The sequence below is a fragment of the Heterodontus francisci genome, chromosome 35, assembly GCF_036365525.1.
Source record: "Heterodontus francisci isolate sHetFra1 chromosome 35, sHetFra1.hap1, whole genome shotgun sequence".
Classification (NCBI taxonomy): domain Eukaryota; kingdom Metazoa; phylum Chordata; class Chondrichthyes; order Heterodontiformes; family Heterodontidae; genus Heterodontus; species Heterodontus francisci.
The window spans coordinates 37,549,659-37,566,947 of record NC_090405.1 but is presented as its reverse complement, the minus strand read 5'-3'; the positions used below and the strand labels follow the sequence as shown (position 1 = coordinate 37,566,947).

The window sequence follows — 17,289 nt, the reverse complement described above, 5'->3', positions numbered from 1 at the left end:
TACAGACCACCTATAGGCAATTCACCAGGCTTAGTTTGACTGCATCCCCCCAACCCTGAGGCAGCCACAAGAAAACAAATACTCCATTGGAACAATAGCCCCAAGTCACACAGTATCCTACCTTGAACACCAGTTATTTGTTCATCATTGGTAGATTAATAGGATTTTCCATGACAAAATCCTACCTAAGCATCAAGTACTGCAGAAATTCAGCAACAATATTGAGCTCAACTTGAAATGTTTAATACACAGCCCAAGAACAGAAAAGTTGGGTTTCACATTATGCCCTCTTATCCGCACACACACCCATGTTCTAAATTCAGTTTCATCTGCATCTTCAACATTCAATGCTTCAAAAAATTTTTTATCAGCATGTAATTATTCTACTGATTCAAGAGCAAAGGCACATGTAGTGTGCACAGGTTCCACACGACAAAGTCTGCAGAATCCGAAACAATATCTGTAAACAGCCAGCTTACCAAAGTCACATTGGAACATGTAGTCCTACAAATTTAAACAGACGATTCAATTCAAAGTGGAAAGCAATCTCGGAATAATGGGTACTGCAGGATCATATACAGAAACAGAATTCAATTCACTAGTTTTGCTTCTTTAAATCAAAATTACTTGCGAAAGCATTGGACAGGAAATTATTCACCATCTTTTGAAATGTAATTTGTAACTCATTAAACAGACAAAGGCAGATGAAATGACTGCCCCTATGTAGAAACTTCTATTTCTGGTGTGGTATTAAAATACATTGAAATATAATTGAGACACTTATAGAACAGACAGCAATTCAAAAGTCAGGCATACAGCAGCATAAATCCAAAAAAAATCATTGCTTTGAAGAGTTTGCAATTCAGTTTTAGTCATGCAATGTGAAAAGCACCCAGATTAAAAAGGTTTTGAGGCAAATGTAAACTGGATTGATGTTGGTCAATCAAAAAAATTGTGATTAGAAGGACTACTTGATCATTTAGAAACCAATTTATTTAGTCTGTTTTATTGGTGATACACATAGCAATCTGAATCACAGAATACGAACAAAATAAAAAAATCACTCCACAACATATTATACTGTGAACATCATGGGTTTTATTCCATTTGGGTCTTTACTTACAGCAAGTCTGGATGTCAATGGCCAGTATACTCCATTCATTGGTCACGACCACACTGAAGGATTGCTACAATTTAGTCACTGCAAGTTCAGCAATACATCAGCAGATGGATTACTGGGATGTTTGGCCATTATGTACAATATAGGCTCTTTTGTGCCTCTGGTTTAGTGGAAACAGTTGAGAAACTTTTGCACTACACTGGTACATGAGACATGTTTAACACTAGTTTCTGCTTCAACAGGGTTTATTCTTGTGCCCAACATTTAACAGCTTACTCCACAACTTCAGGTAACTGCAGTCACACCTGCATACCACAACAGTGAGGTAGAGACCTTACTAATGCTCAACAGCAGCTGGGCGAGCGACAAGGCAACAGCTCAGCAAAAAAAAAAGTTAAGGACACTGGTTCTTTGGCACACAGCTTCAGATCAAAAACCACAAGAGTAAAAACCTCAAGTAACTTAGAGACCCAAGCAGCTGCTCAGCTGGCCTCAGTAATAGCTTCTCATCCTTTTCAACGGTAATGAGCAACTGCCCGAAAAGGGGCCTAAACCGGATACTCAGCCTGGCCCGGCCATGAAACCCCTTCTGCTCAAGTACAAAAAAAGAAAACCACATCATCAGTGAGAATGGTGATTAAAAACCTCTACCTACCCATAGTGCAAATTAAAAAGTGCAAAGAACATCTTAAAACTATGTACAGCAGCTCGAATGTCGTTATTTCAGTCCAGTTTCTAATCCATAAATCCACACCATTGGTTGCAAACATCTTGATTTACAACAATGACCCAGGGTCCATAATAGCAGCCCCAGACACAAAAATGTTAAAAGCCGCCAGGAAAGAGTCACTGTTGTGTTTGACTAAAACCTTTTTAACAGTGTAAAAAAAAACTGGTCAAAAAATGAAGCCTTAAAAAGGCAGTTGCATCTGTAAAAACTGAGCGTAAAATATTGAATTTGATTGCTAAATAAAGCACTCCTCTGCCTTGTAGTTAAGTAAAAAACCGGCTGAATATTCACCAGTATCTGCGGTCCTGATGGAGAAAAAAAATTTAAAGGCACTGTATGGCAACCGCTAGTGGAAAGGTAATGAACTTGCAACATTGTCAAAATGCAAGGAATGTAAAAAAGCCTAAAAATCTAATGTGAAGCCATTTGCTTCAACACCTTCAAGACCTGGCTATCACCTCGGTGCAGAACTTTTGTCTGGGAACTGCTGTGGTGGGCCCCAATACCCCATGGAATTCACTGTGCATAGTGCGATTGTGAATATTAAACAGCAAATAGCAAGTGCAGGAGTGAACTTCAGTCCATAATCGCTGTTCCCAGTCTGAGCCTATCCCCAGCTCACTCAACTGAAACCGAAATCGCACATTTTCTCTGCGGTTTTAGCTAGAATCACGGTTCTTCTGATTACGCATTAACGGACGGTGGTGGCGGAGGACCTCAAGAGAATGCTGCCACTGCCAGCATGAACGACAGAAGTATTTGAAGCAGACCTGTAAGAAGCAGGACAAGTAACTGGTTTTATTTGTTGGTAAAAAGTTGAACTGAGCTAAGCTTTAATACATATACTAACGAAAATGGAAATTCAAGTCACAAAGCTGATTAAATTTCGAACTGAACCTGTACCAAAATCAAGCTGATGAAATTGAGATTTGGGTCAAGCAACTCATCCAGCAACTGTATCTGGCTAGCTTGCGTTAACACTGAGGCACTGAAGCAATGAGTCCTGTTATTAACCATACAGCAAAACAAAATTCACTAGTCAAACTTGTGAGCAGTCAATTCTTATTGTTTGTGAAACCATTTACCCACATATTCCAAAACTAAGCTCAATAGGTAAACTATAAATCAGTGGATTAAGTTCAATTTGGAGGTTATAATCCAAAAGCATGTCGAACCAGAATACTAAATGCACCATAGTATATTAGGCCAAATAGTAATTATTTGGTATCATAGCCCTAATTTTCAGAAGGGTTGGAAATAATCTGGGAATGAACGAACCATCATGCTCCCAAGCCCTGAGATAGCTCACCGGATCTCTGCAGAAGAATGGTCCTGGTTGAGCACTGCATGCCTGACACATGGAGTCCTCTAGGTAGGGATCAATCTGCACCTTTAAAAGAAAGGTTTTTCACTAAGTCAAAATATTTTCTTCCTCTACAAAGAGAAAATTCAGAATTTTGGACTTTTACCTTTTTAGTAAACTTTGGAGTCTTTATCTCTACAAAGGCTGCTCCAACTGCATTCAGGTAACTGCGCTGATTATTAAAAGTGACTCGACCAGAACCTAAATACAAAGCAAGCTAAAGATTCAATTAGTTTTTGGATCATCTACATTGTAGATGTATAGAATCTCCAATGCAGTTTAAGAAAACTTGTGCCACACATCTCATGTGGCCCAAGCACTTTATACAGTAACTTGCAATACAATTAAAGGGTGTGACAGGGTGGATGGAGATGGGATGTTTCCCCTGGCTGGTGAGTCTAGAACAAGGGGACATCTCAGAAGGAGTAGGCCATTTAAGACAGAGATGAGGAGGAATCTCTTCCCTTAGAAGGTGGTGAATCTTTGGAATTCTCTATCCCAAAGGGCTGTGGAGGCTCATTTCAACATGTTAAAGACAAATATATATAAAATCAATCTTGCTTGGAGCAAAATTCATCAGTAAATCTATTCTGAATGCCATGGGTTATAAAACTTAATTATGGATTCAATTCTTGGCCTGGAGTTTACTTATTGCACTGGCTTTTTGGTCATAATTTGCCCAAAATCAGCACAAAAATGTGAAAAAGATCACAGCATTTTAGGTGCAAATTTGAGTTTCCACAATCTTTTACATTAGAAGCAGGCCCTACCCCAGAATGAACACAATTGGGACTCCATGCTTGTTTGCAGGCCTAGGAGGAGGCTCGAAGAATTGTGGATTCTTTTGGGTGTGACTGCATTAATAGGAACATTTTAAAAGCTTTTGAATAGATTAACTGTACCCAAGTAACATGCAAATAGTTTATTTTGAAGTTCAATAATTTAAACAGGTTACTCAGGTTTCACTGATAATGCAGTTTAGTTGCTTCAAACTGCATATGGTTAACCACTCAAAATGTCAAACATTTATTACATTCGAACACTGTCCAATTGCACTAGTTCATGGAAAGTTTTGCCTTCAGTGATATACAAAATAAAACTTGCACCCATAGCAGCAACTCTACCTAGTAAAGCAGGCACATAAGGAAAAAATGCACACAAGGTCTTTGTAGTTTTTCAACAAGCTCCTACAGATGTATTGTGGTAATACTCCACATTCTGAAAGTACCAACCATCAGGAAAGCCCTATGTGCCAAAATGGGACATATTAATTTCATAGTTGGAAACTTATATTAGGCTTTTAATGGAAAAATCCTACTTTTTTTTTTAATATACAAAACTAGCAGCCAAGATGGCCACTGCAATTTACATTTGAAACACCAGGAAATTGGACTGGAGACAGTCAAACAGAAACTCAGCCAGAACTATGGCTTGCTCCAAGTGTTTGAATTACCTAGAATTGCTTTAAGCACAGCTGTCAAGGCTATTACCACCCATTGACTTTGAAAGAGCCAACCCCCTCAAAGTGTGGACAGACACCCTGGGACACATAGCACCTTAAATTTCATAAGTTTCCAGAAAAAACCTCACTGGAAAAAGGGGACTGATAGAACCACGTGACTGCCGGCTCATCTCTGAAGGAAACTAAAGTTTTGTGACAGACAACAACTGAAGGCATAGCAGCAAAGATGGCAGCTGCTCCCCCATCTCTCCCCAGAAAATCTCATGAACCAGCTGCGACTGGGGGACCCATCCACTGTTGCCCACCCCCCTCAGCCACTAACCAGGGGAACAGGAAAGAACAGACACCTCATTCTGCATTCAGGAGCCTTGACCAAAGCAAGCCAACCACTGTGCACTTGGACCAGCGAGGACTTCAAGAGCACAGCTTCTGCTGAGGACTGCCGGACTTACAGACTAACTTCCATTTATTCTGGACTTTAATCCAACCAAAATCGGTTTCCCTCTAATCAATTTGTGTTTGGAACTCTCGTGTGAAGGTATGCAAGAATGTGTAGCATATTTTTAGTATTTAAATCGGGTTAGAATGTTAAGTGTAACAAACTTATTTTGTTTAAACAAGAGAACCTGTCCGCTTGGTTCTTCGCAATCACATTAGGGGAAGGGTAAAACAGAGGTAGCGAGCATAACCACTTTTTTTTAAAAAAAAGGAAATAAACCCTGTTGCGGTCAAAGGGGAAGGGCGAAAGGCGAACAAGAGACCCCCTCCTTGCCTGGCCACAGCAGCACAAACTAATTTGGAAAAGGTAGCATTCATAGAACCTGCTTTCGACACAAAGTACCTCAGTAAAATCTCGTAGCTTTTATAAATCTGAGTAACAAAAAAAAATGGAGGTAAATATGCAATTCCACAAAAGGTAGGGCATTTAATATTGAACACAATCTTCTCCACATATAGCTGGAACACAATTCTACTGAAAGGTGAACTCTTGCAGCAGAGATTTTGGATTCCTGATCTGTTGCCATTGCCGCTCTAAGCAGCCATTCTACTAGTGCCAAACTTAACTATTACAACAAATTCAAAACTCATTAGCAGGCATTAATGCTATGGAATTAAATGCAGAACAATGTACTGGTCACTCAGCAGAGTCTTCAACCAATATAGAGAACTGAAACCAGTGCAGTGTTACCTTATAGCTGGACAAATGCTGGTTTAGTACTAAAGACAGACAATACAAGGCCTAGTTCATAACTCTGTACAAAGCCTTTACAGCCTGCAGCAGCAGTACGGAAAAAGATCCATCCAATATTAACTCAAAGCTCCAAGCAAAAAACAAGCCAACATCTCATCACGTGTAGGTACGTTCCTTATAACCTCTGCATACAAAATGCAGAAGGCATCATAGGCACTACACCTTCTCAGAGCAACTTGGGATGAGCGATAAATGCAGCCTCGCTAGTGTTGTTTATATTCTTGAAACAAGTTAAAGAAGCGTCCTCATTTTCAGTAGAGGCAGAGTTTAAGATTGCTACAAGCATAAAATGCTCCATAAAGAAAGACAACAGCTTTGCCAAAACAATGGAAGCTAAAGAGAGTCAGTCACAGTGGACAGCTGATACACCACTGCCTTCAATAAGCTAATCTACATGTTCCTAGACTTAAATCAAACTGAATTGGTTACAAACTCTTTACACCACCCCTCTTCTTGCATACCACAAAGCTAGAGTTTGAGGGAAGATGGGCATACATAACAGGCAATTCCACAAGTTCTGTACAGCGTCTCCAAGACAAAAGGAAAACAAGACTGCGACTGCTACAGTGGCACACACAGCTAGTAGGTACCATCTGGCCCATAAAGGGGCCGTGTACTTGAAATGTTCCAGCGTTGCAATTATAAGTGCATACAGTGAATAGAGAGCCAAGCTCAGATTACTAAAGCTTTGTGTGACCTACTGCCTCCAGAAAAATTCAACTACATTTAAAACCTCATACAGCCATGTATACTATTTTCCCCAAAGCTATTTTTGACTGCAATCCCTTCATTTATATTTACATAGCCAACACAAATACTGCTAATCTACAACATTAGTAGCTATGTTCAGCTGGTGTAAAGCTCATTTCTCCTCAGGCAGCCAATGGTGTGCCAAACACAAGCCTAGTTCTTTCAGGAGCGTGGCTTTTGAATTATATTCAGGAAAACAGACCCAAAAGCAACAGTAACCACTTGCCACTGCACATCAAAATTCTTGGCCTCAGCCAGATCAATCAGAACAGGATTCTTCCCAGAACAGGGGACCATGTATCAATGTTAAAAAAGTGAAGAGGACAGCAGAGTCAGTGGTGGGGTAGACCCATAGACCCACAAGGAAACAACAATCTCAGATTTGTTGCACATTTCCTTAACCAAGGTTGTGGACAAGCAATTTGTCAATGTTGCTCTTAAGCCAGCCAAAGTTAGACTTCCTGTAGTCCTGCCATTAGGCTGCTGTGGTTACATAATTCATATTGTAAGTGCTTTCCAAGAAAGCAGTACCACAAACACCAAAAAAAAACTGATCCACGCATCAACTAGATTAGGTTCCAGCATTTCTAAAATACTAGATTAGTTAAAATGAAGGGGCCAAATTAAAATAAGGAACACGGGAATAAATTTTCAGGGAATACCTAGTACAGATGTAACATACCAATTGGATACTTGTGCTTGTCAGTATCAATACCAGCATATACTACTCCTCCAAATAAGTCATTCATGATTGCTGCCAAGGCTTCTGCATTCAACATTCCATGCAGTGCTCCAACAAACACAGTTTTACTAGGATCCAGGCGCTGGGATGGGCTACGGACAAAGTTGCTGTCAGAAAGGACCCAAGGTATAACTTGCACCTAGAAAAAAAGGTTAGAGCAAAGACTGTTTTAGACAGACATCAACTGTCCTTCAAAACGAAAGACAAGAAACTGAATCCACAAAACACCATCTGACAGAGCTCCAATCCATTAAACTCTTAAGAGGTTAAAGAGACTGGCTACAATGAGATACTAAGCAGAAGACTCCATTTGATTACCATTTCTCTCCTCCCCAGAGGTAGGGCAGAAGGCAGCGATGTTTTGCTTCTTTCAACAAAGCCAGCCCAAAGAGAACTGAAAGCTTGACAAGTGGGGACAGGCTGCATTACAGTTTATCCGAGTGTTTGGTCTTCATTTTGCAGTAACAAAAAGCTTTTAAGTGCTCAACAGCAAAACTCAGCATTACAATTTAAAGTTAGTTAATACTACTCCATTCTAAGCCAAACCTCTTACCTTGTGTAGTGAAAAACCACATGCAGGATGACCAATTAAGAGCTCAAACCCAATTTCACAGACCATGTAGTACAATACTGGTTTCATGCTAAACCAGTAGCAAGAGTTATTTACAGGACCAGAGGCAAAGTTGGCAAAAATCAATGAGCCTTTTGGACACAGCATCACTAATAGAACTAGGTCAGCCACAGGCAGATTTAAACTACCTCTAGATAGAATAGTTTAAATTCTGACTTTAACATTTTAAAACGAATCCCTCAACGTGAACGATACCTCTTTACAGCGCATCCTGCGACTTGACATCTTGAAATAATATTCACTTGCACCATCAGTACTCATAAGGTCATGTGTGCAGGATTGCAGTAATGCACGTACAGATTTCTCAGATTCAAAAACCAAGTAGACGTAACCTAGGAATTTAAAAAAAACCCATTAACTATAGTTTATAGGGCAAGATTCAATTCCTTTAATCACTGAAGATGCAAGAGTGCATCTTTCCATATTTTTTCTCCAAGAATAATTATGAACCAAAATCATTAATGGCAGATCTCAAATAAAATGGCTGTAAAAAGTTTGGATTTCTACTTAAACAGGGTTGTTCCAAAATTGAGATACTTGAACAGAGATCATGCTTATGTACTTTGAAGTAATCCTGTTCCATGAAAATACTTGGCAATTCCTCAAGTAGAGAAATATTTAGAATCAAATACAACCCTACAGGTTGGATTCCAAACATGACAACCAAGCTCACAGAATTTTTATGCAAGCCAAACTAATGGTCTTTTACAGGGAGCTGAATTTAAAACACTTATTTGATGAGTAGGGAACCAAACTGCCAAGAGAACTACAGTGAAGATGCTTGCATCTTCACGATTAGATGGCAGACATTTCATTCTGGTACAGCACTCTCTCAATGTCTCAAGTGTACAGTGCAATGAAGATTTTCATTTAAAATGAAATGCACCAGCCTTCACCATTAAAACCAGTGTAGCCTTATGTACCCTTACTTGCTATCCAAGGTGGCTTGGTAACAGTTGTAGCTGCATGCATACCAGTGCTCTGACCCTCAACCTTAGTGACTGTGACTGTCAGAACAGGTAAAGTGTCCTACCATATCTCAGCTCTCATTACCTTTCGGCATATTACCTTTGGGTGGGCATCGAGGGTGCTTGCCATCCTTACCCGGCCATTCCACACTCAATGAACCAAATACCCTGAAAGTATTTATCAGTCCAACTACGGAAGAAAAAAAAAGTTTAAAAACATTAAATATCACTGACAAACAACTAATTTAATGCATTATGCCATGACAAGCCTATTATTTACAGGCCATAAAACATACGAGTCCTCACCAGAACAAAGGAAGGATAACCACAGAAGTCAACTTGGACACTGACTGGCCACACGAACGTATAGTTTAAGAAAGTCAACTCTGTCTGAATTCAATAAGGGGGCCTCACAAACTGCTGCTATTAGAATTTAGTCAAAAATCAAAATCGGATGTTGGAGTCCCAGAATGCCAGTTATTTACATCCGACTCACTTCCGAGTATGGTCTCCACTGGTTTTCAGATCAGTATTAACACATTTCTAGCTCAGAGCAGCTATACAAATAGCCAGTTTGTAATAGCAATATGCAGCATGCCCAAAATAAAACATCTGCCGCAGCCCAAATTTTAGTACAGATAGCTGCACTACAAGTTCAGTAACAAACTATATCCGATTACAATGTTAAATGCCACTGATTTGAAATCACTAGATATGACAAGAGGCTAATCACATTCATTCACTGTTCAAGGGGATTGTGAAGGATGACTGAAGAATTAAAGTAACAACTTAAAATACGAGGATATTATCCTCATCACATTGTTCAAGATGAATCAAACAGTATTTTGGGTGAAGTAGCAATCTTTGAGATGCAGAGGCCAATGGTTGATTAAAATTTGGGCTGCTCCAGGTTGCAGCTTTGCAAATAGTCAAAATGGCTGCTGCTGTCCAAAATAGTTAGCAATGGACTGTCCCTTTATTAAGTCCAAAGATTTATCCAACGCAACAGACCATTCCACTAGAACACAAGAATTGTGAGTAGGTGGCCATTTGGCCCCTTAGGTCTGCAATTCGATAAGATCAGATTGTGGTTTCAACACCTTTCCTGTCTGCCCCCCCATAATTCTGGGCTCCCTGGTCAGTCGAAAAAAAAAAAATCTAACTCAGTCTTGAATATATTCACTGGGTTCACTAATGTCCTTTAGGGAAGGAAATCTGCTGTCCTTACCTGGTCTGGTCTACATGTGACTCCAGGCCCACAGCAATGTGGTTATTCTTACATGCCCTCTGAAATGGCCTAGCAAGCCACTCAGTTGTACCCAACTGCTACGAAGTCGATATAAAAGGAATGAAACCGGACAGACCACCCGGCATCGACCTAGGCACCGGAAACGACAATGGCAAACCCAGCCCCGTCGACCCAGCGGAGTCCTCCTTATTAACATCTGGGTGCTTGTGCCAAAGTTGGGAGAGCTGTCCCACAGACTAGTCAAGCAACAGCCTGACATTGTCATACTCACGGAATCATATCTTACAGACAATGTCCCAGACACTGCCATCACCATCCCCAGGTATGTCCTGTCCCACCAGCAGGACAGACCAGAGGTGGCGGGACAGTGGTCCACAGTAGGGAGGGAGTTGCCCTGGGAGTCAACATAGACTCCGGACCCCATGAAGTCTCATGGCATCAGGCCAAACATGGGCAAGGTAACCTACTGATTACCACCTACCGCCCTCCCTCAGCTGATGACTCAGTACTCCATGTTGAACACCATTTGGAGGTAGCACTGAGGGTGGCAAGGGCACAAAATGTACTCTGGGTGGGGGACTTCAATGTCCATCACCAAGAGTGGCTCGGTAGCACCACTACTGACTGAGTACTAAAGGACATAGCTGCTAGACTGGGTCTGCGGTAGGTGGTGGGGGAACCAACACGAGGGAAAAAACACTTAACCTTGTCCTCACCAATCTGCCTGCCTCGGATGCTTCTGTCCATGACTGTATTGGTAGGAGTGACCACCGCACAGTCCTTGTGGAGACAAAGTCCCGCCTTCACATTGAGGATGCCATCCATCATGTTGTGTGGCACTATCACTGTGCTAAATGGGATAGATTTCGAACAGATCTAGCCATGCAAAAAACTGGACATCCATGAGACGCTGTGGGCCATCAGCAACAGCAGAAATTGTACTCAACCACAATCTGTATTCCTCATGGCTTACCATATCCCCCACTCTACCATTACCATCAAACCAGGAGACCAACCCTGGTTCAATGAAGAGTGTAGGAGGGTATGCCAGAAGCAGCACCAGCCATACCTCAAAATGGAGGTGTGAACCTGGTGAAGCTACAACCCAGGACTACTTGCATGCCAAACTGCATAAGCAGCATGAAATAGAGAGCTAAGCGATCCCATAACCAACAGATCAGATCCAAGCTCTGCAGTCCTGCCATATCTAGTTGTGAATGGCGGACAATTAAACTACTAACTGGAGGAGGTGGCTCCACAAATATCCCCATCCTCAATGATGAGGGAGCCCAGCACATCAGTGCGAAAGATAAGGCAGAAGCATTTGCAACAATCTTCAGCCAGAAGTGCTGAGTTGATGATCCATCTCGGCCTCCTCCTGAAGTCCCCAGCATCACAGATGCCAGACTTCAGCCAATTCGATTCACTCCACGTGATATCAAGGAATGACTGAAGGCACTGGATACTGCAAAGGCTATGGGTCCTGACAATATTCTGGCAATAGTACTGAAGACCTGTGCTCCAGAATTTGCCACACCCCTAGCCAAGCTGTTCGAGAATAGCTACAACACTGGCATCTACCTGGCAATGTGGAAAATTGCCCAGGTATGTCCTGTACACAAAAAACAGGGCAAGTCCAACCCAGCCAATTACTGCCCCATCAGTCTACTCTCAAAAAGTAAAGTGATGGAAGGTGTCAACAGTGCCATCAAGCAGCACTTGCTTAGTAATAACCTGCTCAGTGATGCTCAGTTTGGGTTCTGCCAGGGCCACTCAGCTCCTGACCTCATTACAGCCTTGGTTCAAACATGGACAAAAGAGCTGAACTCCAGAGGTGAGGAGAGAGTGACTGCCCTTGACATCAAGGCAGCATTTGACTGAGTATGGCATCAAGGAGCCATAGCAAAACTGATTCAATGGGAATCAGGGGAAAACTTTGCTGGCTGGAGTCATACCTAGCGCAAAAGGAAGATGGCTGTGGTTGTTGGAGGTCAAACATCTGAGCTCCAGGACATCACTGCAGGAGTTCCTCAGGGTAGTGTCCTAGGCCCAACCATCTTCAGCTGCTTCATCAATGACCTTCCTTCAATCATAAGGTCAGAGGTGGGGATGTTCGCTGATGATTGCACAATGTTCAGCACCATTCGTGACTCCTCAGATGCTGAAGCAGTCCATGTAGAAATGCAGCAAGACCTGGACAATATCCAGGCTTGGGATGATAAGTGGCAAGTAACATTTGTGCCACACAAGTGCCAGGCAATGACCATCTCCAACAAGAGAAATCTAACCACCTCCCCTTGACATTCAATGGCATTACCATCACTGAATCCCCCACTATCAACATCCTAGGGGGCTACCATTGACCAGAAACTGAACTGGAGTAGCCATATAAATACCGTGGCTACAAGAACAGGTCAGAGGCTAGGAATCCTGAGGGGAGTAACTCACCTCCTGACTCCCCAAAGCCTGTCCACCATCTACAAGGTGTAAATCAGGAGCATGATGGAATACTCTCCACTTGCCTGGATGGGTGCAGCTCAAACAACACTCAAGAAGCTCGAAACCATCCAGAACAAAGCAGCCCATTTGTGGATGGTGTGCCATTCACTCCCTCCAACACAGACAGTGGCAGTGTGTACCATCTACAAGATGCACTGCAGCAACGCACCAAGGCTCCTTTGACAGTACCTTCCAAACCCACAACCTCTACCACCTTGAAAAGGACAAGAGCAGCAGATGCATGGGATCACCACCACCTGCAAGTTCCCATCCAAGTCACACACCATCCTGACTTGGAACTATATTGCCATTCCTTCACTGTCACTGGGTCAAAATCCTGGAATTCCCTTCCTAACAGCTCTGTGGGTGTACCTACCTCACATGGACTGCAGCAGTTCAAGGCAGCAGCTCACCACCACCTTAAGGGCAATTAGGGATGGGCAATAAATGCTGGCATAGCCAATGACACCCACATCCCACGAATGAATTAAAAAAAAAAATTCAAAGACCCAGCCTCCACTGCTCTCTGGGGAAGAGAATTCCAAAGACTTATAACCCTCAAAAAAAACCTCATCTCCATCTTAATTGGGAGACCCCTTATTTTTAAACTGTGCCCCCTACTTCTAGACTCCCCCACAAGGGGAAACATCCTCTCAACATCTACCCTGTCAAGTCCCCATAAGATCTTGTTTCAATAAGATCACCTCATTCTTCTAAACTCTAATGCTTATAGGCTCAACCTTCATCCCAGGGATCAGTTGAGTGAACCTTCACTGAACTGCTTCTAATGCAATTATATCCTTTGAGTCCAGAGACTCAAAAACTACAGTGCTCCAGATGTGGTTTAAGGGTCTGTACAGTAGCAAAACTTCCCTACTCCCCTTGCAACAAACATTCTATTTGCCTTCCTAAAATCTAGCTTGCATAACTGGAATACTAACTTTGTGATTCATGTACCAGGACACCCAGATCCCTCTGTACTGCAAAGTTGTACAGTCTCTTGCCATTCAAATATACTGCTTTTCTATTCTTCCTGCCAAACTGGACAAATTCACATTTTGCTACAGTATACTCCATCTGCCAAAACTTTGTCCACTTAACCTATCTATATCCCTTTGTAGATTCTTAGGTAGGAAAGTAAGTTGTCAAGAGAACCTGTGTCATCAGCAAATTTGGCTACCATACATTCGGTCCCTACATCCAAAACATTGATGTAGATTGTGAATAGTTGAGGATCCAGCACTGATCCCTGCAGCATTCCACTGGTCACATTCTGCCAATCCAAAAATAGCCCATTTATTCCTACTCAGCTTCTTGAGCTAACAATCCTCTATCCATGCTAATATGTTACTCCCTACACCATGAGCTCTTATTTCATGTAGTTACCTTATCGAATGCCTTTTGGAAATCAAAGTACACCACACCTACCAGGTCCCCTGATCCATGTTGCTGGTTACTTCCTCAAAAGAGCTAAAATTATTCAAACACTATTTCCCTTTCACAAAACCATGTTGACTCTGCCTGATGGCATGATGATTTTCTAAATATCCTGCTAGTACCTCCATAATGGATTCTAGCATTTTCCTTATGACAGACGTTAGCAGGAAACTATAGGGTAGTTAGCCAGTCTTTTCTTGAATAGAGGGGTTACATTAGCTATTTTCCAATCCACTGGGACCTTCCCAGAACTTAGGGAAATTTTGGAAGATTACAACCAATGCATCTACTATCTCTGCAGCCACTTTTTAAGGACCCTAGGATGCAAGCAATCAGGCCCAGGGTACTTGCCAGTCTTTAGTTCTAATAGTTTTCCTGGTATCTTTAGTTCTTCCCTCCCTTTTATCTTGATTTTCAAGTATTCTTGGGATGTTTATCTTCTACCGTGAAGAGACACAAAATACCTGTTCAACACTTGCACCATTTCCTTGTTTCCCAGTCTCTACCTGTAAGGGACTAGTCACTTTAGTTACCCTTTTTAAATACTTGTAGAAACTTTTTAAAATTTCTAGCTAGCTTTCTCATTACATTTTTTGAAAGCAATTGTTTGCTGGTTTCTAAAATCTGCCAAATCCTCTGACCTACCACTAATCTTTGCAGTATTGTACACTTTAAAAATTGGATACGATGCTCAACTTCCTTGGTTAGCCACAGATGATGTTTCCTTCAGTCTCAAAATGAAAATACCTTAGAGTGTTATGAAATATCTCCTTAAATGTCTGCCACTGCTTTTCTACTGTCCTACCTTTTAATCAGTTTTCTCAGTTGGCTTCAGTCAACTTTACCCTCAAACTTAAGTAAAGGCAATTATAAGTGACCCACAATACTTATCCTCAAACTGAATGTGAAATTCTATCATGGTATGATCAAAGTTTCCTACAGGCTCCTTTACCATGAGGTCAATTAATCCTGTTTCGTGGCACACTACCAGATCCAAAATGGCCTGCTCCTTGGCTGGCACTAGAATGTATGCTCAAAAAAAAAAAAAAAATCCCAAATACACGGTTTTGCCAATTTTAGATCCATCCTCCCCATGAATATCTTGTGCTGCTCTTGGTGCTGAACTGGATCAGCAGGAAGATAGAGCATTAAGTCTTCAAAAAAAGGTAACAATTTAAAAAAAAATCATTTCATGGGATGTGGGCTTTACTAGGAAGGCCAGCATTTATTACCATCCCCAATTACCTTTAAGGTTGCGATGAGCTGCCTTCTTGAACCATTACAGTCTAGCTAATGCAAGTACACCCACAGTGCGGTTAGGGAGAGTGTTCTAGGATTTTGATCCAGTGACAGAAGGAACAGCAATAAATTTCGAAGCCAGGATGATGTGGCTTGGAGGGGAACTTGCAGATGGTGGTGCTCCCACACATCTGCTGCCCTTGTTTTTCTAGGTGGAAGAGGTTTCGAAAGGTGCTGTCAAAGGAGGTGCACGGAGTTGCTGCACTGCATCTTGTATATGGTACACAATGATGTTCAGTGCCATTCACAACTCCTCAGATACTGAACCAGTGTCCATATGCAGGAAAACTTGGACTGTGCACCAATGGTAGAGGGAGTGACTGTTGAAGGGTGCCAATCAAGTGGGCTGCTTTGCCCTGGATGACACTGAGCCACATTCATCCAAGCAGGTGGAGAGTATTCCATCACACGCTTGACTTGTGCCTTGTAGATGGTGGACAGGCTTTGGGGAGTCAGGAGAGTTACTCGCCACAGAATTCCCAGTCTCTGAACTGCTCTTGCAGCCGCAGTATTTATGTTCAGTTTCTGGTTAATGGTAACCCTCAGGATGCAGACATTGGGGATTCAGCGATGGTAATGCCATTGAACGTCAAGGGGAGATGGCTAGATTCGCACTGGAGACAGTCACTGGCTAGCACTTGTGTGGCGCAAATGTTATTTGCCACTTATCAGCCGAAGGCTGAATTTTGTCCAGGTCTTCCTGCATATGGACACTGACTGGTTCAGTATCTGAGGAGTTGCGAACAGCAGCAAACATCCTCACTTCTGACCTAATGGAGGGAAGGTGATGAAGCAGCTGAAGATGGCTGGGCCTAGGACACTAATGTCCTGAGGCAGAGAAGATTGGCCTCCAACAACCACAACTAGCTTTTTTTGTAATAGGTATGACTCAGCTAGTGGAGAGTTTCTCCAACTACCCCACCCGCCCAAACTTGAATTTGGCTAGGGTTCCTCGATGCCGCGGGCAATCACAATCACCTCTGGTTCAGTTCTTTTGTCCATGCTTAAACCAAAGCTGTAATGAGGTCAGGAGCCAAGTGGCCCTGGCAGAACCCAAAGTGTAAGTGCCACTTGATAACACTGTTGACGACACCCATCACTTTGCTGATGGAGAATAGACTGATGGGGCCATAACTGGCTGGATTGATTTGCCCTGCTGGTACAATAAAGTTGATTGGCCACATGTGGCTGAAGGAAAAAGACTTTTCCTAGGGGAGTTTACATGACTGGGGGAGTTGGGGGAGAAACAGGACAGTGGAGGAGAAAGACTCAGTCTTGATACTTAAACTTCAATCTCTCTCATTTCAATTTAAGATCTAGGACAAGGAAAAAGACCATTAAGAGCTTTATGCACAATGTGCCCATCTATCTGGGAAAACTGGGTGATACATTAGAAGAAAATGCATAATATTTGTCAGTGCTACTGAAGACAGCTAACAATGTTGAATAGGAAATTTGAGTAGAAGTGCTCCTGAAAAATGTGCTCTCAAGATCGCCTCAGACCCAAGGTACAGTCCTAATCCATCTTCAACAGGATAGGTTTTGAAACCAGTGAAGTCGGTTCACCTTTTAGTAGAATTTGCCCTTCTGCTTGTAGATTTATTCTCAACTATAAACTAGACAGCTTTGTCAGAAGGGCAATATTGGAACTAGCAAGTGACCTCAATAACAAACCACTGGAACTGTCTAATGTTAGCCAACTTGATAAGCATAGAATCATTTAGTTGGAGAAAAATTCAAATGACATTTGGTTAAAAAAAAAACTGAATTTAATTGATTCAGGGACA

At 42.0% G+C, this 17,289-nt stretch overlaps 1 protein-coding gene across 5 annotated transcripts in view; it reads right to left on the bottom strand.

The window, feature by feature from the left end:
• Positions 1-250: 250 nt before the first annotated feature.
• Positions 251-17,289, bottom strand: part of LOC137350619 (cytoplasmic polyadenylation element-binding protein 1-like) — a 79,549-nt gene continuing 62,510 nt past the window's right edge. For 2 of the 5 annotated variants that reach the window (XM_068015363.1, XM_068015365.1), the window contains exons 6-11: positions 9,104-9,208; positions 8,246-8,382; positions 7,360-7,558; positions 3,320-3,414; positions 3,160-3,240; positions 252-2,620 (exon numbers count right to left, since the gene is read on the bottom strand). In XM_068015363.1, coding sequence (XP_067871464.1) covers positions 2,510-2,620; positions 3,160-3,240; positions 3,320-3,414; positions 7,360-7,558; positions 8,246-8,382; positions 9,104-9,208 — 728 coding nt within the window. In that variant the 3' untranslated portion in view covers positions 252-2,509. Of the gene's footprint in view, positions 2,621-3,159; positions 3,241-3,319; positions 3,415-7,359; positions 7,559-8,245; positions 8,383-9,103; positions 9,209-17,289 lie in introns of all 5 variants that reach the window. The other 3 variants (XM_068015361.1, XM_068015362.1, XM_068015366.1) reach the window with 3 other exon arrangements.